General features: G+C 37.9%; 1 protein-coding gene across 3 annotated transcripts in view; it reads right to left on the reverse strand.

The window, feature by feature from the left end:
* DYNC1I2 (dynein cytoplasmic 1 intermediate chain 2) overlaps nucleotides 1–9,432 on the reverse strand; it is a 52,129-nt gene extending 42,697 nt beyond the window's left edge. For 2 of the 3 annotated variants that reach the window (XM_032637582.1, XM_032637580.1), the window contains exons 1-3: nucleotides 8,995–9,150; nucleotides 7,805–7,921; nucleotides 5,342–5,459 (exon numbers count right to left, since the gene is read on the reverse strand). In XM_032637582.1, the coding sequence (XP_032493473.1) occupies nucleotides 5,342–5,459; nucleotides 7,805–7,912 (226 nt within the window). In that variant the 5' untranslated portion in view covers nucleotides 7,913–7,921; nucleotides 8,995–9,150. Of the gene's footprint in view, nucleotides 1–5,341; nucleotides 5,460–7,804; nucleotides 7,922–8,994; nucleotides 9,151–9,241 lie in introns of those variants that run through there. The other variant, XM_032637581.1, reaches the window with a different exon arrangement.
* Nucleotides 9,433–22,219: the final 12,787 nt, after the last annotated feature.

Raw genomic sequence — 22,219 nt, forward strand, 5'->3', positions numbered from 1 at the left:
ATGAAGAACTCCTAAATATTAGCAATATATAAGAAAAATATTCTCATAACTAAAATGGGTTTATTCCAGAATGTAAGCATGCTTTGAAAACCTACCAATATAAATTATCATATTAATACATCAAAAGGGAAAAAAAAGCATATGATCATCTCAAAATACTAGGAGACCTATGAGTTTGTCATACATATTTTGGTGATTTTAAAGGATGTCAAAATTCTTTGTGAATGTGGGCTGGACTTAGTGACTCTCTTCCCATAGACAGAATGTGGCAGAAGCAATGTCCTCTGACTTCCAAGGGTAAGGATAAAAGGATAGCTTCCTTCCGGCTCTCTTTGTCTTTGGATTGCTCACATTGGGAGAAGCCAGCTGACACGCTGCAAGGATACTCAAGCAGTTAGTTCTATGGAATGGCCCACGTGGATAGGAATTCAGACCTCCCACTAACAACCAACACCAACCTGCTGGCCATGTGACTGAGCAAATCACATGGCTGGTAAAGCAAATCCTCAAGCCCCAATCAAGCCTTCAGACGGCTACAGCTCTGACTGACATCTTGACTTCAACCCCATGAGAGACCCTGAGCCAGAACCACTGAGCTAAGCTACTGCCAAATTCCTGACTGGCAGAAACTGTGAGAGATAATAAACGTTTATTATTGTTTAAAAAATATATCAAACCGATACAAAAATAGAAAACTTGAATGGACTATAACCATTTGAAAAACTTGAAATGGTGAGTAACTCCTGCTCTCCACTATCCTCTGGGGAAAAAAAGCATCATCTGAGGCAGTTTTACAGTTGAATTCCACCAAGTATTTAAGGAACAGGTAATATCTATCTTTTTTACAGCTGTTCTACAAAATAGCAAAAGAGAAAGCTATCCAATTTATTTTAAAACCATAACCATGGTGGCCACTGAACATGAACAGCACAAGAAAATTATAGGCAAATTTCATTTATGAGCCTATACACAAAAACCCTAAATAAAATATTATACAATCTATTCTTTAAATACATGGAAAAATTCGTCTGCCACACCTGGATATGACTATTAGTAACTAAAGTGAAAAAAATTAAGTATGTTTTTTGCTTTTCTAACAGGAAATGCATTCAGGGTAACCAAATAGCCCTAGTTACTGAGGGAAACCTCCCCTTTGCAGAAGAATTTCAGTCAATAAATGTAGAAGGAATGATGGAACTATAAAAATAATTAAATAACTGATTTGGAAAAGATTCATCAATAAGTATTAAAACTACTTGGTAAAAAGCTGACAGAGAAATGAATATTTCCATGGTACCAAAGTATCACCTCCAGATATTACTTGCTAGTCCAAAGGGAAAAAAAGTAACTACAATGGAGAAGCCTGGCTGTCACAACTGTAACCCAGCGATCAATCTTGACATCACTGGTAACAACCCAGACATATGTGCTACTGACGTGATACAATATGAAGTACACAGAATAATCTATGAGATCTTCTTGCCAAAGAGGTTCAACCTGAAGCTAATCAAGCTTTTAAAATCTAATTTCCAGTTTAGAGGAAATATAAAGGATAGAGGAACAAAAGCTTAAATGTGAGAAAACCCTCAGAAAAACCCAAGAGGTGAGACATTCTAGAGACCAACTGGCCCACTCTCCTCAACCAGTCGATGACACGGGGCAAAAAGGAGTATGTGTGTGGAGGATCTTCTAGATTTAGAAAGACTAAAAACATGCAACATATAGTGCAGGAAGGTTTTCAGGGGAAGCTTAAGAAACTATTTTTTTTTGAGGGGAAGAAAAATTTTGTGAAGCTATGGCTATTTTGAAAAAGAAGAAAAAAGAAGGGGCCATTTTCTATAAAATAAATTAGAATATACTAATATAAAGCCACAGTAATTAAAACTGTGTGTTAATAGTATAGAATCAGACAAATGGGTCAACAGTGAACATACAGAGCCCAGAAATGCCCATGAATATATGAGAACTGACTCAATGACAAAGTTGGCATCAGAATATCAGTGTGGGAAAGATGGACTATGTTTTAACAAATGGTATTGAGAAAATTAGTTAACTATATGGAGAAAAATTAGGCTGGATCCCTACCTCATATTATATTCAAAAATATAACACAAATATCTAAAGGTGAAGGATAAAATAATAAAGAAAATGTAGGAGAATATATTTGTATCCTCAAAGTAGGAAAGGATTTCTTTTCAAAGAAAACCAAAAAAAAAAAAAAAAAAAAAAGGTTATAAATGGTAGATCTGACCATTATCAAAATAAAAGATGTGAACACATCAAAATGAAGGATTCTGTTCAATAGAAGATACTATGATGGACGCAACCTAAATGTCCATTGACAAAGGAATGGATAAAGAAGATGTGGTACATACATACAACAGAATATTACTTAGCCATAAAAAAGAACAAAATAATGTCATTTGCAGCAACATGGATGGACCTAGACATTGTCATACTGAATGAAGTCAGACAAAGACAAATATCATATGATATTGCTTATATGTAGAATCTAAAAAAAAATGGTACAAATGAACTTATTTACAAAACAGAAATAGAGTCACAGATGTAGAAAACAAACTTATGGTTACTGGGGCCGGGGGGCAGGGGGGGAGAAAGGGGGAGGGATAAGTTGGGAGATTGGGATTGACACATACACACTACTGTATATAAAATAGATAACTAATATGGGCCTACTCTATAGCACAGGGAACTCTTCTCAATACTCTGTAATGACCTATATGGGAAAAGAATCTATAAAAGAGTGGATATATATATATACATGCATAACTGATTCACTTTGCTGTACAGCAGAAACTAACACAACATTTTAAATCAACTATACTCCAACAAAAATTAACCAAAAAAATACTATGAACAGTTAGTAGATGATAGACTAGGAGAAGGTATTTTTTAGAAGACTAAAACAGACAAAGAAGTCCTCTCTTAAGTACAAGCGACTCCTACAGCAAGGTAAAGAACCCTAATAGTAAAGGGGCAAAGGACATGAACATGCAATTCGTAGAAGGGAAAATCTGAATGGTAAATAGATATATGAAGAAATGGTCAATCTCACTGTAAACAGATAAATGTATAGTATGACATTTTGACATACTACTTTATACTCGTCAAGTAGACAAAAACTAAAAAGTTGGATAATATCAAGTTATGTGGATATAGTGAAACAGTTACTTTCTCATACACTGGTAGCAGGAGCATAAACTTACAGTCATTCTTGAGAGTGGTATGTAGAACCTAATAAATGTAAGTCAGCCTACACACAATAAAATAGCAAGTCAATTCCTCAGCATACATTCCAGAGAAACTCTTCCACAGTCCTTTCAAGGGAAAAGAATATGTTCTTTGCAGTGTTGCTTGGAATAGCAAAGCAAAGAGACAGAAGCAATCTAAGTGCCTATCACTGGGGAACAGATAAGTAAAATATAGTATATAACAGAATATTGTGTACCAGTCAGAAGTGAATAACTAGATCTATATGTAACAACATGGGTAAATCTCAAATACAATGCTGCTTGAAAAAAAGGAAAAAACAGAGTGAGACATATAGTACAATGCCATTTATGTATATAAAACATACACACTTAGATATATGAAATCTTAAAAAATGTCAACACATGTTGGACAGATCAAAAGGACGTATGTTAAAACTCCAAGAATGGGTACTTAATGCAAGACTGGAAAGGACAATGGAATTGGAGATGGGAAATGAGGGCGAAACACACACACACACCACACACACATACACGAACATACAACTAAAGAACAGTCTTTCAAGAACAGGTGATGGAAGTGGGCCATAAACTGAGAAATCTGAGCAAGAGGATTTAGTGAAACTGAAGTTCTAAAAAGAACAGAAAAGGGGAAAAAAATCCTACAGGAAAAAAACAAAGCTAAAGGCTCATAAAAAAATGATCACTTAAAGACTATATAGCTGGGCTTCCCTGGTGGCGCAGTGGTTAAGAATCTGCCTGCCAATGCAGGGGACACAGGTTTGATCCCTGGCCCAGTAAGATCCCACATGCCATGGAGCAACTAAGCCCATGTGCCACAACTACTGAGCCTGTACTCTAGAGCCCGCGTGCCACAACTACTGAAGCCCGCGCGCCTAGACCCCGTGCTCTGCAACAAGAGAAGCCACCGCAATGAGAAGCCCGTGCACCACAACAAAGAGTAGCCCCCGCTTGCCACAACCAGAGAAAAGCCCACGCGCAGCAACGAAGACCCAATGCAGCCAAAAATAAAATAAAATAAATAAATTTATTTTTTAAAAAAAGGACTATATAGCTAACAAGCAACTTGGTTTAGTTACTAGGGTATTTTTTTAACAAGATAAAAGTATTCTAATTCATTTACTTTTAAAATTGCAATATGCCACGGAAGCTTATAAAGACATAAAAATTAAAGTACTTTAGTCTTCACATTTTACCAATAAGGAAAAGGCAAATAAGCTGAAAGTAATAACAATGAAGCCGACCATGAAAGCAACCAGCTTTTTCATCTTGAAACCTTTTAGAAATTGTAGCTCTAAGACAGTTATATTGCAGTTCACAATAGGCATACAGCAGATACTACTTCTGGTATTTGTCCCCTGGAATAGATGGAATTAGCCCACAAACTAACCCTGAAATTTTAGGTCCTTAAATGACAAAGCCCATGTCAAACTAAAATACTATGTAACAGCACCCAGCTCAGAATTATTTTAAGTAAGCATTTAATGCTTTCTTATATGTAACCAGATTGTCCTCAATACCTCTATTATTTCAGCTTTTTGGTCTAGTATTGCTTTAAGTGAACAGCCCAGAAAAAGAACAAGAATAAGTGAAACTGCTGCCATAATAAGCTACAAATATTATTTCCCTTATTAGCATTGAGAGCAGACGGCTATAAGCTTCTCCTTCCACTTCTATACCTTTGAATACTGATATACTTTTAGAACTTTGATTCACTATACCTCTCTTCAACCTATAGAAAGGATTATAGAGTTAAGATCAGTAATCACAGTCATTTTGGGGCTTAATATAGTATGGCACAGATAACTTGTTCAACAAATGTTTGTTGAAATAAATTACTGATTTAACAAGAAAAGTCAATTGGTTTATGTTAATAAATATAGTCTTGCTGCTCTTCTGAACAAACCAAATAACCATATATTAGCACATCTGAAAAAAGTCAATTCCAAATGAATTATAAGATTAATGATTTTTAAGAAGCACAAATAAGAAAAATATACAAAATACATTAAATCAACTCATCTCACGTATGTCTGGGCTGAATAAGATATATGCCTATCTCTTATAAATGGATATATTCTTATCCTTACCAATGGGGGATTCTGGAGTTAGCCCCATGCTTTGAAGCAATGCTTCAGCTTCTCTTCTTTTTTTTTCAAGATCTGATTCTTCTTGCACAGGAGCAGCTGCTTCCTTCTTCTGATCAGTCTAAATTTTTTAAGTTAAAAATTTAAATTTACATATGGTATGAAACATTTGTTTGCAAAAAATATAAATTTTTTAAATAACATGCTAATACTGTATACTTCTGGAGGTAGACTTAGTTTTGAATACACATTATAGTCATTAAATGAAAATCATTCTCAATAGAGTTTTAGTAAGAATCTCCAAATGATATGTATTAAATTGATTCTTAAAAAACTTTTAAAATTTATTTTATTTATTTATTTTTGGCTGCACTGGGTCTCTGTTGCAGTGCGCAGGCTTCTCATTGCGGTGGCTTGTCTTGTAGCAGCGTATGGGCTCTAGGCACACGGGCTTCAGTGGTTGTGGTACGTGGGCTCAGTAGTTGTGGCTCGCAGGCTCTAGAGCGCAGGGTCAGTAGTTGTGGCACACGGGCTTAGTTGCTCCGCGGCATGTGGGATCTTCCCGGACCAGGGCTCGAACCCGTGTCCCCTGCATTGGCAGGCAGATTCTTAACCACTGCACCACCAGGGAAGCCCTAAATTGATCCATTTTTATATGTAATCAAGGAGTTCTCACAAAAATTTTCTGAACAGATAAATTCAAAAAGTATAGTCAATTTCTATTTATTTACAACATGAAATTGCTATCCATGGTCAGGAATTGTGGAAATCTCACAAATACATAAGTACCACAACACTATGAAGAAAAAAAAAGACTGAATCATTTAAGAGATAACAAATTTTAAGTAAATGAACAATCTGATTCGTTGAAAAAGTACAAGTACCTCAAACTTCTTTATGAAGTCTTCAGTGTCTTTATTCAACTTTATGTAAAGGATGTTTGTCAAAAATTCATCTGGAGACAGGTTTTGTTTTTATTTTATAAACTACAGGTCTTATTTTTATGATGATAAACACACGGTTTGGTTTGGTAAAATTAAAATTTACTCTTGCATAGCACAAAACATTTTTTGTCATTGAAATTTTTGCCAACGTTTATTTCAGCCATTTATAGTTTTAGCAAAATCTTCCAGTTAAACTAGATAAGCCTCAACACTCTCAGATCATCCAAAACATCTCAAGTGAAATTTAAGCCTTCAAGGAAAAAGTTCTATATATACACCTCAAAAGTCTGTTTCAGCTAGACAACTATTACTCATACAATCGTCTGCAGTAAATTTTGTTAGTCGTAATATTCTGATACCATTTTAACTTAAAGAAGTCATCAGAAAATTTCATCAAAATAGCCAAACAGACTATATTATCAAGTAGACACTTTACCTGTATATAACAATATATTAGTAGACTCACTGTTTAATAGTATTATAATTGTAATGTCTCTGGTAATGTTTGATAACCTTTAAATCAGATATAAAGCATGTAATAGATATCCCTTAGGGCCACCTATGGCCATCTTTAGAAAACAAAAACCAAATTTGCACTCAGCCCTGAAGGGTTTAAGGCTACACATACTAGTTTGGAATGGCTCTGCCAGTCTGACTCATGCTTCTATCAGTTGGCTTTTGATCAAATAGAGAACTTCAAGGTCCAACCCTCTTATAATAATGGATCACAAAAAGGTTCAGAATAAACTAGAAAATTCTTCAAGTACAGGCCTTTACAGTATCATAGCAATGCTGCACATAAATTGCACCTTCGGTTTTTCTTTTTCCCTAAGAGATTCCTGGAAGTCTTGGCTATTGTTTAGGCTATCACATAGAAAAACTTGGTACTGTCACACTGAGAACAAACTATCTTAACACTGGCCATTTAAAACATCTATGATAAAAGTATACAAATCTGCCTAAACAGTTTCCATAGAGATAAATGTACATTTCAATACAGGAGAAAGTAAAATATCTCCAGCTCAGGGTCAATGTATATTTGCCATACATGATGAAATGGCGATGCCAAAAATCAGAAGATGTAAGTACCTAGTCCACCTTTACAATAGTATCAAACCCACTACTTGGTAAAGATATTTCAATGACTAACTCATAATAAAGGAGATACAATCAGTTAAATAATCCCCTAATCAATTAATAATCTATTCTATATTTCTCTTTGCCATTATTTATTCCAACAACTAGCAGTTCCAACGAGTAAAATATTCAGGTAAGTTCAAAGTCCAAACTAAGTTATGATGTATATGCCATGTTTTATGAGCTATTACAAGGCAGATGCCCCTTACTTTATATAATAAACATATCCCTAGAAGACTAAATATGCATATTGAACTTTTCACCTAAAGTGCTATATTTGCAGTCACAACTGCTGGAATTTTAACTATTCTGAAAGTATTACATAAAGGTATGAGTACTTAAAATCCAATTATTTTATATTATCTTTAAAAAAAATCAAACATACTTCTTTTTTTTTCCTTTCTTCTTCTTTCCTCTTCTTTTCCTCTCTTATTTGAGCCAACCGCTGCTTCTTACGTTCCAACTCTGCCTTTAATTCACTTTTGTCAGACATGTTTGCGACCTTAAAAAGCATATAATCATTTACAATCATTATTACATTGGTAAAAGCAGCACTCTTTAAAAAAAATTAGTCTTTCAAGAAGAGAACTGTCTCAAGAGGCCATGTAGTTCAATGCTATCTAAAGAGAACATATAAACTCTACTTTTAAAATAACGGAAGCACATATATTACTAAGACCTGAAAAAAATTATCAATATAAACAAATGTGTATAAAAAATAAATACCCAGAATTGAACATAGTAACTAGCACCAGTAAGCTCTTTAATGTTCACATGCTCAAATTCAACACAATATCTCTGGCTCTTAGAACAGAGGACACGGGCTGGCATTAAAAGCTAAGCTATATGACACAGATCAAATCTGCTATCAGAGTTTTGCATTCATTCCTAGAAATTTGATAAAACAGGCGGTCACACAGAAAATTTCTATAAATTCTAAAACTACCATGTAATAGTAATATTAAGAAGAAGCAAAACACAAATATTACCACCAATAACTATTAAATATACTTAAAGTAAGTACGTTTTTAGTCAAAGCCCAACAAAAAAGTCTGACCGGATAACTACATACAGCTGTCAGGTCCGCTTAACCTCCTAGAGGCCGGAGCCTCCATGATTGACGCGTTCACTTTCTTAAAACTCCAAGGAAGAGAAAGTCTCAGGAATTTTGTGCTACAACCTCCGCGTTCGGGTACTTTCAAATACACACCAAGTAAAGGAAAACGCTGTCAACGCAAGTAATAGCGACTTTTATTTATAAAATGGAGTAAGGCGAAAAGCAGTCACTTCTCCCCTGGGGTCACGGCCAAGAGGGAGCGGTGCAGAATAGGTCCGGGGGAGAAGGCCTCGAACTAGCCTCGAGGCTCCTCGGGGCACCTCCGGAGGGTCCAGAAGGGAACGGAGTGGACTCGTCTACCCTGGCCTCCATGAGTCACCGCACCTGGCTCTCCCCGCCTCTCCTTCCCGGAGCCCGGCCCGGGCGGCGCTGTCAGCAGGAACTGCCAAGCCGCCCTTAGAGTCCCGACGTGAGACACAGCAGACAGAAGGGCCTAGAGGGAAGGACAGTCAACCCACCTGTTAGATGGTGGGATGGGGAAGGGTCCGCCTGCCAGCAACTTTCCAGTAACGTCCCTCTCCTTTGCCCCCAAAGGCAACAGTCGCGGCCACTAGCTCCGCAGCTTTCCCCAAGCACACAAAGAGGGATGGGCGGCGGCTGCTACGGCGAGAGCTGAGGGACAAATGGCTTCACCACAACGAGGTCGCTCCCAGAAAGAAAGGGAGGGGCCCTGCTGCGGGGAACTGTAGCCCCTCTGTGACTTACCTGTGTAAAGCAGAAGCCGAGAGATGAGACAAAGAATCCGCCTCAGGGTCCCGAAGTGTTTCCGCTTTGCCAAAACCTGTAAGACTAAGCTTAATAGCCTGGGGCTGGGTAAGCAAACACCCACCCTCGCCTTAAGGATTGACTCGACCAGGGAGAACTACAAGCCCCAGCTACAAAGAAAACCTGCGTACGGCGAGCAATGCACTCTGGGAGTTGTGGTCAACGGTAGTCGCAAAGTATGCTGGGACACGTAGTGTTCCCTAGTCTTCCGATTTTCCCACCTTGAGGCCTTCAAGATTCCAAAGAGAAGCTTCCAGCAGTTCTCCTTAATGTAGTCTTGTCCGCTGGTCATTGCTCACAATGTTGTATGTGTTATATCTTAAGATCTTTGACTCAACATTGGCCGAATGTTTAAGAAGGGTTATTTTCAAGTGGTGAACCTATGTATTACACTGAACATTTGGTGAACACTTTCTAGGATATTTATACCAGTATTAGAAAAAAAACGCCTTACAGAGGTTTAAGCAAACTCTAGAATACAAAATCTAAATTTTGAAAATGTAGTGTAACCTCATCTGTCAAAAAAATGTGAGAAATTGTCTTTAATTAGAAAGAGATTTGTAAATCTTTACTCAGTTTTCACTAGTGTTCGTGGTTGTAAACTGGCTTCATTGGGGTGTTACAGTTATGAAAATTAGCAAGAAAACCTCTGATTCCTGTATTTCCTCCCAAATTTCTTTAAATTTAAGTTTCTTTAAATATTCCATGTATACATGGAATATTTATTTGAGCCTGCAAATAAAATGATAACTGTTGCAATCAATGAATTAATCAGAATATGTTAATCAGCATAGCAAATAATTCCTCAGTGTTTTGTTGCAGTGTGGTAGGTAGCATTTGGGTTTTATCTCAAAGAATTTTTTAAAAGAAAGCATTTTATACTATTGGAATCTAAACCAAGCAAGAAGGTTTCCACAGTTTTAGATTTTTTTAATATACAAAGAAAGCAAAAGTTATTGGAATATGAATTTACCAGAAATGTGTGGATTGATACACATTTTTAAAATTTTTATTTAAAGAATTTAAAGCATTATTTAGCAAGAATTAAAGCTGACACCAAAGCAATGTCTTTCTTATATTCCAGAATGACATTGCCCAAGTCTAGCAGTAATCCTAGGATTCAAAATCTAAGTCCTTGGGCCTGTGTCTAGTCTTTTCCTTTTCTTGCTCTGCCTATATACAAGATAAATATCTCAGAAATAAATTTGAGAAAGGAAATCCTTCAATTCCAAGACTTTCCCCCATAAACTAAAATTTCAAAGAGGTTTATAACTATACTCCCTTTTTTCTTTCTTTTTTCCTAATATTTAGTTTTCATTTATTAATTTGAAGAATTGTTATTGATTACCTACTGTGTGCCAGGAACGGTAAGAGCTAAAATGCATATCTCTGTTCTCAAGGGGGAAGGACAGTTGGGATACTCAGTTCAACTAAGTATTATGATGGGATTAAGTAAGGAAGTGATGGAAAAACTCTGAAAAATAAAATTTTCAGGAGGAGGTGATTCCAGAGCTAAGTCTTTGATTCTGGAAGGTTGAGTAGAAGTTTGCCAAGCAAAGTAGATGCATAAGGTTGCCTTAGGAAGAGGAAAGAATATGGCCAATGTACAGAGGAGGTGTGAGATCAGGGACTACTGGAGAATCTGGAAATAATTCAGAATGGCTGTAGGGTAAGACAAAAACTGGGGAAATGAAGCCATAGGCAGGGGTGAAGTCACATATTCCAGTTTAGATTTAGTCGTGAAGATGATGTGAATCCACTGATAGATTTTAAGTAGGAGAATGGTATGATAAGTTTAGCATATTAGACAACTGACCTTTTGAAGTGTCTGAGGAAAGGCTGGTGTGCTGATATTTTCTGTTTGGCCCTTGGACTCATTTCCTGCCCTTCTCTGCCAAGCTCATGCCTCTGGGGGTTGACCTCATCTTCTCTGAGGTTGGGTTTAATGAAAGTGAGGCTTAGGTAAGGTTATCAGAAGGCAGATGGAAAGTGAAATTGGCACCTCTTCCCCACTCCTTCTCTCCTTTGATGTTATATCTCTAGTAGTAGCTTCATCCCTCCATGACTACAACTCCTGCCAGGTGGCCCCTCCTCTATGGCTCTGCCTTTCACTGGGCTCTGGAAACTTTATCTTCTCTCATTGTCTCTTTATCTTCTCCTCTGTCTCTAAGTGTTTCATCAACTCTTATTTGCTCCCTTACCTCTGCTAGCCCCTCTGCAACTGATCCTTTCATTAAAAGACCTTCATTTGAACTATTTGAGTGAACTCTGTTTCTTCCTGAGACCCTTATTGATCCTGCTTGGTTGGAAGGATGGGATATGGAGAGAACAGGCAGAGTAGAGACTAGAAGCAGGGAATGCAGTTGGAAGGCTTTTGGATGGAACCAGAAATTACATGTGTATGAGCCAATGCATTAGCAGTAGGGATGAAGCAAAATAGATTAAAGAAATATTAACATTGTGTAAGACTTTTACAGCAATAAAGCAGAGTTGTACCCCAACTGACCTTCCCACTGAAAATAACTAAAAATGAGGATAAAACAACTTCCTTCTTGCTTCAAGAAGCTGGCAAGACAGTAAAGAATACTTAGGATAAAGGAAGGTAGGAACCTTGAGGGCATTTACCTAACCTTGTGAATTTTCACAGCCCTGTAGGGGTCAGATCATAAAAGACAAAGCCCAAGGCCTACTCTAGACTGGGATTTTAAAAAGAAACCTCCAAACACATCCTTGATCTAAGAAATCTACTCCTACTCCTGAAGGACTGCCCAACAACTTTGCCACTGAGGGGGGTGGGAATAAAGAGGCAATTCTCTGAGAATGTGCAATCACAAAAGGGCCTTCATGTGGATTTGCAGCCTGAAATGTCAGTACTTGGATGGTTCGTAAAAACACAGATGGAAAATTTTGTTTACAGTTGTCCCAGACTTGTCATGTACTCAGGTGCCTAGGAGAAGCAAACATGAATCTTTTTTATAGAAATCCATCCTTATTCCAGGCTTTGGAGAATTCTACACAGTCAAATTTTAAGAAATTTGAGCTCAAAAATCACCAAACACATGAAGAAAGAAGGCACCAAAAGCAAGAGCCAACCAACTAAAACAACAGATAGTAGAATAAGACCCACAAGGACTTCAGATATTGGAATTATCAGACACAGAATATAAAATAAGCAAGGTTAACATGTTGAAAAATATTAAAGAAGGAATTTAAAATATGAGTAAAACAGAAGATTGTTAAGAGAACCAACTGGAACTTCTAGAAATCAATAATGTAATAACTGAAATTAAAAACTCAATAGATGAGTTAAACATAGCTAAAGAGAGCAGTATTGCCCTTACACAGCATTGGACACTCTGCTTTGGAGAATGTGCAGGCCTTCATCCAGCCACAAAAAATCTGCATGGCTAAGGATATGGTAAGTCACACAGAATCTATATGCCCCCTTCTGGATCATACTTCTGCCACCAGGGGCCCTGAAATTCCCAGTTCAGATGGCCCCAAGCCTGCTTCCATTTCCTCATGCAGACCTCTTCCTTAGGTCTCTCCCCCTGAGAGCAGACTGTGCCCTCGGGGTGGGCAGGAAATGGCTCTCATGGGACTATGGATGGAATTAGGATTTGTAAATTGGGTGTCTAAATGTGTACATTTGATGTCCCTTGCAGTGTGGAATGGAGCTGAGGAGAGAAGACAGGGGTCTGGGGTTAACAGTTAGGAGTTAGCTCTCCCTATGCCACTATATTATAGGGCAGAGCTCTAGGTATTCAAGAATTTCATATTTTTTTTTTTTTTTTTGGTGGAACATGGGCCTCTCACTGTTGTGGCCTCTCCCGTTGCGGAGCATAGGCTCCAGATGCACAGGCTCCACGGCATGTGGGATCTTCCCGGACCGGGGCACGAACCCGTATCCCCTGCATTGGCAGGCGGACTCTCAACCACTGCGCCACCAGGGAAACCCAATCCAAGAATTTTAAATTCAAACTTGGTCTTTGTCAAGATCAGAGGATGGAATCTATTTTATTTAATACTTTATTAGCTTGATGGCTAACTTTTAAATATATTTATATAGTATGTTGCCTTCCATTTGTACTCTTTCCCAGGGTCCTAGAAACATTAGGAACAGGTCAAGAAGAGGAAATTTGTGTATTGGAAGATAGTACTAAAGAAACCATCCAGAATGCAATATGGAGAGGAAAAAAAGATAGTATGTTAGAAAGATTTAGAATCATGGCGGATAGGAGAAGTAGGTCTAATAAGCATGTCATGAAGTTCTAGAAGGGAAGGGGAGAGAGAGTAGAGCAGAGGCAATTTCAGATGTAAAGACAATTTTCCACAACTGGTGAAAATCACCATTCCACAGATTGAAGAATTCCAATGTGTTGCAAACAGGATAAATGAAAAGAAATCCAGAACTTGACACAGCTGAATATAACTGTAAAAAAATAAAAAACAAAACAATAAAAAAATCAATCCTGAAAATAACCCAAATATCCACCAACTGGTGAATGGATAAAATTGTAATATATTCATACTGTGGAATACTACTCAGCAACAGAGAGGAATGAACTACTCATATACACAACGGCATGAGTGAATCTTGAAAACATCATGCTAAGTAAAAGAAGTCAGACATAAAAGACTATGTACTGATCACATTTCTATGAAATGCTAAACAAGGCAGAATCCTAGACAATGACAAAAAGCAAATCAGGGGTTGCCTGGGCTGGGATGGAGAGAGTGACTAACTGCCAAGGAGGCAAAAGGAAACTTTTGGAGTCATGGAAGTGTTCCTGTGGCTTTGTAGTATGTTTTGAAGTCAGGAAGTGTTAGACCTCCCGCTTTGTTCTTTTTTGAGATTGTTTTGGCTATTTGGAGTCCCTTGAAATTCCATATGAATTTTAGGATGGATATTTTTATTCCCGCAAAAAAAGGACATTAGGGTTTTGATAGGGATTGTATTGAACCTGTATATTGCTTTGGGGAGTATTGCCATTTTTTTTTTAACTTTTAAACCTTTAGCCAGACTCATCAAGAAAAAGAGGGAAAGGGCTCTCAAATCAATAAAATTAGAAACGAAAAAGGAGAAGTTACAATGGACACCACAGAAATACAAAGAATCATAAGAGACTACTACAAGCCAACTATATGCCAATAAAATGGACAACCTGGAAAAAATGGACAAATTCTCAGAAAGGTACAATCTCCCAAGACTGAACCAGGAAGAAATAGAAAATATGAACAGACCAACCACAAGTACTGAAATGGAAACTGTGATTAAAAAACTTCCAACAAACAAAAGTCCAGGACTAGATGGCTTCACAGGAGAATTCTCTCAAACGTTTAGAGAAGAGTTAACACCTATCCTTCTGAAACTACTCTTCCAAAAATATCACAGAGGAAGGAACACTCCCAAACTCATTCTATGAAGCCACCATCACCCTGATACCAAAATCAGACAAAGATACCACAAAAAAAGAAAATTACAGGCCAATATCACTGATGAACACAGACACAAAAATCCTCAACAAAATACTAGCAAACCAAATCCAACAACACATTAAAAGGATCATATACCATGATCAAGTGGGATTTATCCCAGGGATGCAAGGATTTTTCAATATATGCAAATCAATCAGTGTGATACACCATATTAACAAATTGAAGAATAAAAACCATGTGATCATCTCAATAGATGCAGAAAAAGATTTTGACAAAATTCAACACCCATTTATGATAAAAACTCTCCAGAGAGTACTGCCATCGTAATACCAAGTCCTCCCATCTGTGACTACAGAGTATCTTTCCATTGATTTAGTCCTTCTTTAATCTCTTTGAGTAATTTTTTTTTCTTGGTTTTCAGTGTACAGGTCTTGTCCTCCTTGGTTAAATTTTACCTAAGTATTTAATTCTTTTTTACGTTATTGTAAATGTATTGGTTTTTTAATTTCCTTTTTGGATTGTTCATTGCTAGTGTATAAAAATACAACTGAGTTTTGTGTGTTCATCTTGTATCCTAAAACTTTGCTGGATTCGTTTATTTGCTCTAACAGCTTTTTTGTAGATTCTTTAGGATTTTCTATATATACTATAAGATTATGGGCCTCCCTGGTGGTGCAGTGGTTAAGAATCTGCCTGCCAATATAGGGGACACAGGTTCGAACCCTGGTCTGGGAAGATCCCACATGCCATGGAGGAACTAAGCCCGTGCGCCACAACTACTGAGCCTGTGCTCTACAGCCTGCGCGCCACAACTACTGAGCCCACGTGCCACAACTACTGAAGCCCGCACGCCTAGAGCTCATGCTCCACAACAAGAGAAGCCACCACAACAAAGAGTAGACCCTGCTCGCCACAACGAGAGAAAGCCCATGCACAGTAACGAAGACCCAATACAGCCAAAAATTAATAAATAAAATAAATAAATTTATTTTTTAAAAAAAGATTATGTCACCTGTGAATAGAGATAGTTTTACTTCTTCCTTTCCAGTTTAGACATAGTTTATTTCTTTTTCTTGCCTAATTTCTCTGGCTAGAACTTCCAGTACAATGTTGAATAAGAGTGATGAAAGACAGCACCCTTGCCTTGTTCCCTAAGGGGAAAAAGTTTCACTCTTGAAACTACTGCTTTTTTACAAAGTCAGAATATCTCCTCCTTTCATTGGAAGAGTAGCCAAGATTATTCTGTGGAGTCTGGTCTCTCTAAGACCATGGGAAACCTACTCACCCAGGGAAATATGTCAGCTCTGGGCTGGAGGAACTGAAGACTACTGCTTTCAGACAGGGAGCTGAAAGAGGTGTGGGAAATACCTAGATATTGTTTGGAATTTCCATCCACTTAATAGGGAATAAAAAATATGTGAAACCCTTTAACTGGTTTCTATATCTTAGTGTCCTGAAATTTCTCTCTCATTGTGGTTAAAGAATCACTGGCCAAACAGGGATGCATATCTGTTTTTCAAATTCTAAAATCTGATTAAGTAAATAAAGATATAGCCATAGAATGCAGTACCATGAAACCTTTAAAATTAGCATGGTAGTTCTCTACATGCTGATGGCAAATGACCTCCATTATAATTTATAATTGAAAAAAGTAAGGTACAGAGTAATTTGCATAGAATTATTCCATTTCTGTAAAAAAGAAGAAACATATCTGTGTGTACATACCTGTGCAAGGATACACAAGAAGTGAGTAATAATGAATGTCTCTAGAGAAGAGGCTTAGAGGTCTTGGGATCTAGGATAAAATGAAGACTTTGTCCTGTGGCCCATTTGAATTAAAAAAAAAAAAGTAAATGTGTAATAACCCAAAAAAACCCCACACAAGTTTTTATTTCGTTTCATTTTTAACACTTTAAAAACTCATTATTAGCATTGATTAGAAAGACTGTAATGGCTGAGAAAAGGTCAGTTCTACAGATATTATTTAGTTCAAACCACCATGCCATTCCTACTTCTTAAAGTGGCAGGGCTGAGGAGGAATCATAGTAAGCATTAGTACTGAAGGGGCTTTTTGTTTTGGGGAGAGAGAGAGGGAGCTTGCATTTTAAAACTTCGCAGATGGAACTTCCCTGGTGGTCCAGTGGTTAAGACTTTGCCTTCCAATGCAGGGGGTGCAGGTTCGATCCCTGGTTGGGGAGCTAAGATCCCACACATCTCGTGGCCAAAAAACCAAAACATAAAACAGAAGCAATATTGTAACAAATTCAGTAAAGACTTTGAAAATGGTCCATATCAAAATAAATAAGTAAAACTTCTCAGAATAGTTTGTAAGAGAAAAGTAAAATAGATAAAAACTGCATTTGCTGAACACACTCATATCTAGAATTACACTTGAACTCAACATGCCAACATTTAGAAAATTTTATATAAGTAACATATTGAACACACTGGAGGATTTCATTTATACGAAAGTTTAAAGCAGGTGAAACTAATCTCATGCTATAAGTCAGAATAGTAGCTATGAGGTATGGGGGTATTGATTTGAAGGAGAAATGGGGAGGTCTGTGGTGTGCTGGTCATGTTCCATATCATGGTCTGGGTGGGGGGGGCTACACAAATTTATATAATCTATAAAAAATTCATTGTACAGCTGTACATTGTATACATTTTATGGATTTATATAATCTGTAAAAAATTCTACCTTAAGTCGGGTCTTGTTTACTGTTTATAGGTTATATTCAATAGAGAAGTTAAGAAAAAAGTAGCATATTAAACTGTGGCACTTAAACAAACTCACAAACTGTCCGAAAGATGCAACACCCAAATCAGAAGAGGAAGGAATTTGAAAGGGTTAGAAATGTGTCACCCAGTGATCCAGGCATCACAAACTATTCAAGGAACTCCAGTAAGTCTTTCCCAGGTAGTCGAATAGCATTTAAAACTGTTGACAACTGTTATGATATATACCCTCATTGTACAAAGTTTATGAAATTATGTTGTAAAAAAGAAATTTATAGCTGCATTAGTGAAACACAAAGCTTTCTGGTAATTATACTTTTAGTATTTTTCTGTAAATGTCACTTGTTTGGTTATAAACTCTGCTAAAATGAAATGTACTAAAATTTAATATATACATTCCTGTGACCTTTTTATCAGGCAAAGAGCATATTTCCTGGGATCTTTTCATAAATATTGCATCTCTCCTATTGTTTTGACGTGTTAATCAAAGGTCCTATACGATTTCACTTTGGTTTTGTTCCTGATGTTTCCACCACCCTGCCTTTGTGCTTTGAGACTGCTCATCTTTTGCAAGTTAACAATTATTTCCACATCACTTGCGTTTTTATACTTTCTAAATATTTCCACTTCACCTTCAGGAAATGTATTTGACCTTGTCTTTTTGAAACATTGGCACAACTATTTTATTCCAACTTTGGAAACTATCTTAACTTTCCCATTTCCTCTCATGCCTAAGGGAAGCTATTTAAGAAACTATCTTCACTCAGAGAAGTGTTCAGGAGCTGACCAGCAAATCTCTCCTCATAATTTAACAGCATTACTTTTCTATTATCCTTATTATTGTTCTAGTCTGTATTTTTCCCTTTGGAGTGTTTGCTGCATTGTTAACTTAATATCGTTGTGGGGTTTTTTTCTCATTATTTCCTCTGCTTGTCTTGATGCACATATTTTCTCTCTTAGTGTCAAAATAAGGTGATGGTGAATTATGAGTCCCTTCTGAGCTGAGGATACTTTTGTAATCTGCTAACCTTTGGCAGGAAGTACATATCCTAGTGAATGATGGAGCACTTAAGAGTGATTCACCACCAAGCATTACAGAAAATAGGCTGAGGGTTCAAAAATTCAAGGCACGTTTCCTCTCCTCAGCATGGTGTATATACTGTGCTCTCACTTTTCTACCCCCTATGATGTGGTTAAGAGAGAGGAGATAATGACAGCTTCTTAAAGTTACCTATAATGCACTCAAAACTCTGTTAGGTGTAATGGTTTTAAAAGGTAGAATGAAAACACAGCTAGGAGATCAACACAAAAGGAATCATTTTCTGATAGAGACAGCAAGGCTTGTGTGCTTCTCATTACACACACACAACTCCCATTAACTGTAATGGGAATTAAGAGGGCCCCTTTAAAGGAATACATACCCCCCCACCCTGAGTGTGGTAGGGAGATACCTTTCTCCCCCGGAATTTCTTGTATTGATTTACTTTCTTGTGGTAGAATCAAATCTTGTATCATTTTTTAAAAGTTACTCCTGCATATTCAATATGCTATCTAATGTAAGGGTGGAAAACAACAATTACTAATTGGCAGGTGTAATATAGCTAAACAACCACAAACCCTATGTAAAGCCCAAACCAGACCCAGACTGATTGCTTTTCAGGTTAGAAGCATCGATCTGTAATATTCCCCTTTGAATAAATATTTATTCAACATCTGACCTTACTGACTTTAGGCAAATTTCAGGGTGGCTAAGACTTTCTACATTAACGTGGAAATGAGCTTCCAATTATACAGAACTGTTGATTAACAACATGTACAGACTTGCATAACGGGAAAAGAACTTTGGTTTGCTCAGTGATCTTTTCAGCTATATATGAATATAGAAATCTTGGTCACTGACAGATGCTGAGCTTAATATATATCTCTCACTATCCCCCGAGCTCCCAAGCCATACATCCAACTCTCCACTGGATGTATCCTGGAGATCCACAGGCACCTCAAATTCAATGTGTCTAAAACTGACCTGTCATCTTTCCCAGCAAGCCTGCTCCTCCCCTGTTCCACATATCACTGAATGAAACCACAATTCCTTCAGTCATTCTAGCCACAGTCCTGCAAAATCATCCTTTTCACGTTTCATATCTCCCACATCTATCACTGTTGATTCCATCCCCTAAATATTTTCTGGAGGAAAGAGAAAGACATCTGTGGTGCTAAGTGGGCAGGTTGCAGCAAGTGTGACTCTAGCTAGCATCAGATCCAGGCAGATGGCCTTCATGAGGGAAGTGTGGTAGCAGGAAATGAGAATCCAGCCACAAGGACTAAAGGGGTTAAGGTTCAACCAAGACAGCACTGGGCACAGATAACTAATAGATTAGGGGGAAAATTAGGTAGTGGTAAGGGAAACCAGGGGTGGAGACACAAGATAAGGGTTCCCAGAGTTGGGATGGCAGGCAGGGACTTGGTCACACGTGGCCTGAACAAATGAGTCAGTTGCTAGAAGATACAAAGTGAGAACTTGATCAGCATTAAGGGTGACTTGGGGCAGAGCCACAGAGCAGTAGATCCCATAGTCCTTATGTTTCCCTGGCCTTGGAGCCAATTAACCTCAGAGGCTGGAATAGGAATGAAGGAACAGGTGGAGTTAGATTCCAACTTTTGGTTTCTAGGACTTTAGGGCCAGTCGTCATCACATCAGCTGTCGCTGGGTGCTGTCTATAACTCTCTCACTAACAGCCCCCTCATTGTTTTAACTTGCTGCCTAAGAAGCTATTCTCTGAATGATTGCACAGTTTCAAAAGAACAGTATTCTGGGCTTCCCTGGTGGCGCAGTGGTTGAGAGTCCTCCTGCCGATGCAGGGGACACGGGTTCGTGCCCCGGTCCGGGAAGATCCCACATGCCACAGAGCGGCTGGGCCCGTGAGCCATGGCCACTGAGCCTGCGCATCCGGAGCCTGTGCTCCACAACGGGAGAGGCCACAACAGTGAGAGGCCCGCGTACCAAAAAAAAAAAAAAAAAAAGAACAGTATCTGCCATTGATTTGACTGTTTCAGGTGTATTCTAGACTATTAAGGTACCAAAGTAAAGACAGTAAATTGCAGGGGCTAGGGCTCCCCTCTTGCTTGGCGTCATGGCCTCCCTGGCCCCGAGAACAGTGTCTAGCCCATGGTGAATAGTCATTGAATTTTGAATGAATTACAATGTAATTATAGTGGTACTTATTACTTTGGACCTTACAGATTTACAATTCTAATAGTTCAAGGCTCACAAACCATAATCTCACCTTCACATTGTAATACAACAAACAAGGAAACTCAGAAGTGATGGCCAATAGATTGTTTCCAAGCAGCTCTACAGCAAACCCTTTGTATTAAAATCAATGAATGTACTACTTATAAATCATTTTTGACATTCAGAGAACTCACAGAAATCATAGAAAAATTACTAGAAGACTAGGAAGTAAATAGGCAAAGAAACAGACAGTTTATAACAGAGTAACAACAAATGGCTAATAGGTGTGAAAATGTCCAATTCCTAGTAGTGATGATATGCAAATTAAACAAGGAAATATAATTTTGTAACTCAGGTTAGAAATTATTTAAAACTTCTAGGCCTCAATAGGTAGACAGACACTCTGTTAGATGCTTTCAGTAAATGTGCACATTGTTGCTGTCTTTAGGAAAATAATTTTCAGTGCTTGAAAAATATTTGCCTCATTCAACAGTTGGTTCAATACCTGAGAGTGCATCCTAAAAAATAATTTTAAAAATATTTACAGAGTTTTTGTGACTTGTAAAATAATTGTGAACAATTAGAAGCAATCTAGATGTCTACAGAGGATAACCAGCATCAATTATGGTACAGGCAATATGGTGGAAACATTTACCTGCTAAGAATGATGCTTCTGAGGAGTGTGATGATATGAGAAAATCCTTTGTTATAATGGCAAGTGAGAAAAGAAGAATATAGGGGCTTCCCTGGTGGCGCAGTGGTTGAGAGTCCCCCTGCCGATGCAGGGGACACGGGTTCGTGCCCCGGTCCGGGAAGATCCCACATGCCGCGGAGCGGCTGGGCCCGTGAGCCATGGCCGCTGAGCCTGCGCGTCCGGAGCCTGTGCTCCGCAATGGGAGAGGCCACAACAGTGAGAGGCCCGCACAGCAGGAAAAACAAACAAACAAACAAACAAACAAAGGATATAAGTTTGTATATAGAGTATGGTTCCAATCACTTGTAAACAATTACGTGGGGAAAAAAAACTAGAGGGAAATTCACCAAAATGTCTCACTGCCTCTAGGTAATGAGACAAGGACCCAGAACAGGAGTTGGCAAAGGAGAGTCGAATAGTCCTAGAAGAAAAAGTTTTCATCAACAGGGTGAGGATATAAAACCCCTCAGGGAGAACCAAACCTTCTCAGAAAGCATGGTATCATCTATACAAAGTACACAGGGAGTGTGACATCAGAGAATGTCATTATCATTAGCAGCTTTTAGACAGTTAAGGCTGAGAAAGGCCTGCCTTGTGGGAAGAACTCAATGCTGAAATAGGTTTTGTCAAACTGTGTCTCACAGAACCCAGAATTCTATACATAATAGTATTTTAGGGAGTCCATAAGCCTCTGATTGAAATCTCTTCAATGTTTACATTACTAAGACAGCAGCTATCATCCATTAACTCCATTTTCAAATGCATGTGTTTATCCAAAGTGTGCTCTTTGATTAACTTTATAAGTAAATGTTAA

The sequence above is a fragment of the Phocoena sinus genome, chromosome 7, assembly GCF_008692025.1.
Source record: "Phocoena sinus isolate mPhoSin1 chromosome 7, mPhoSin1.pri, whole genome shotgun sequence".
Taxonomy (NCBI): domain Eukaryota; kingdom Metazoa; phylum Chordata; class Mammalia; order Artiodactyla; family Phocoenidae; genus Phocoena; species Phocoena sinus.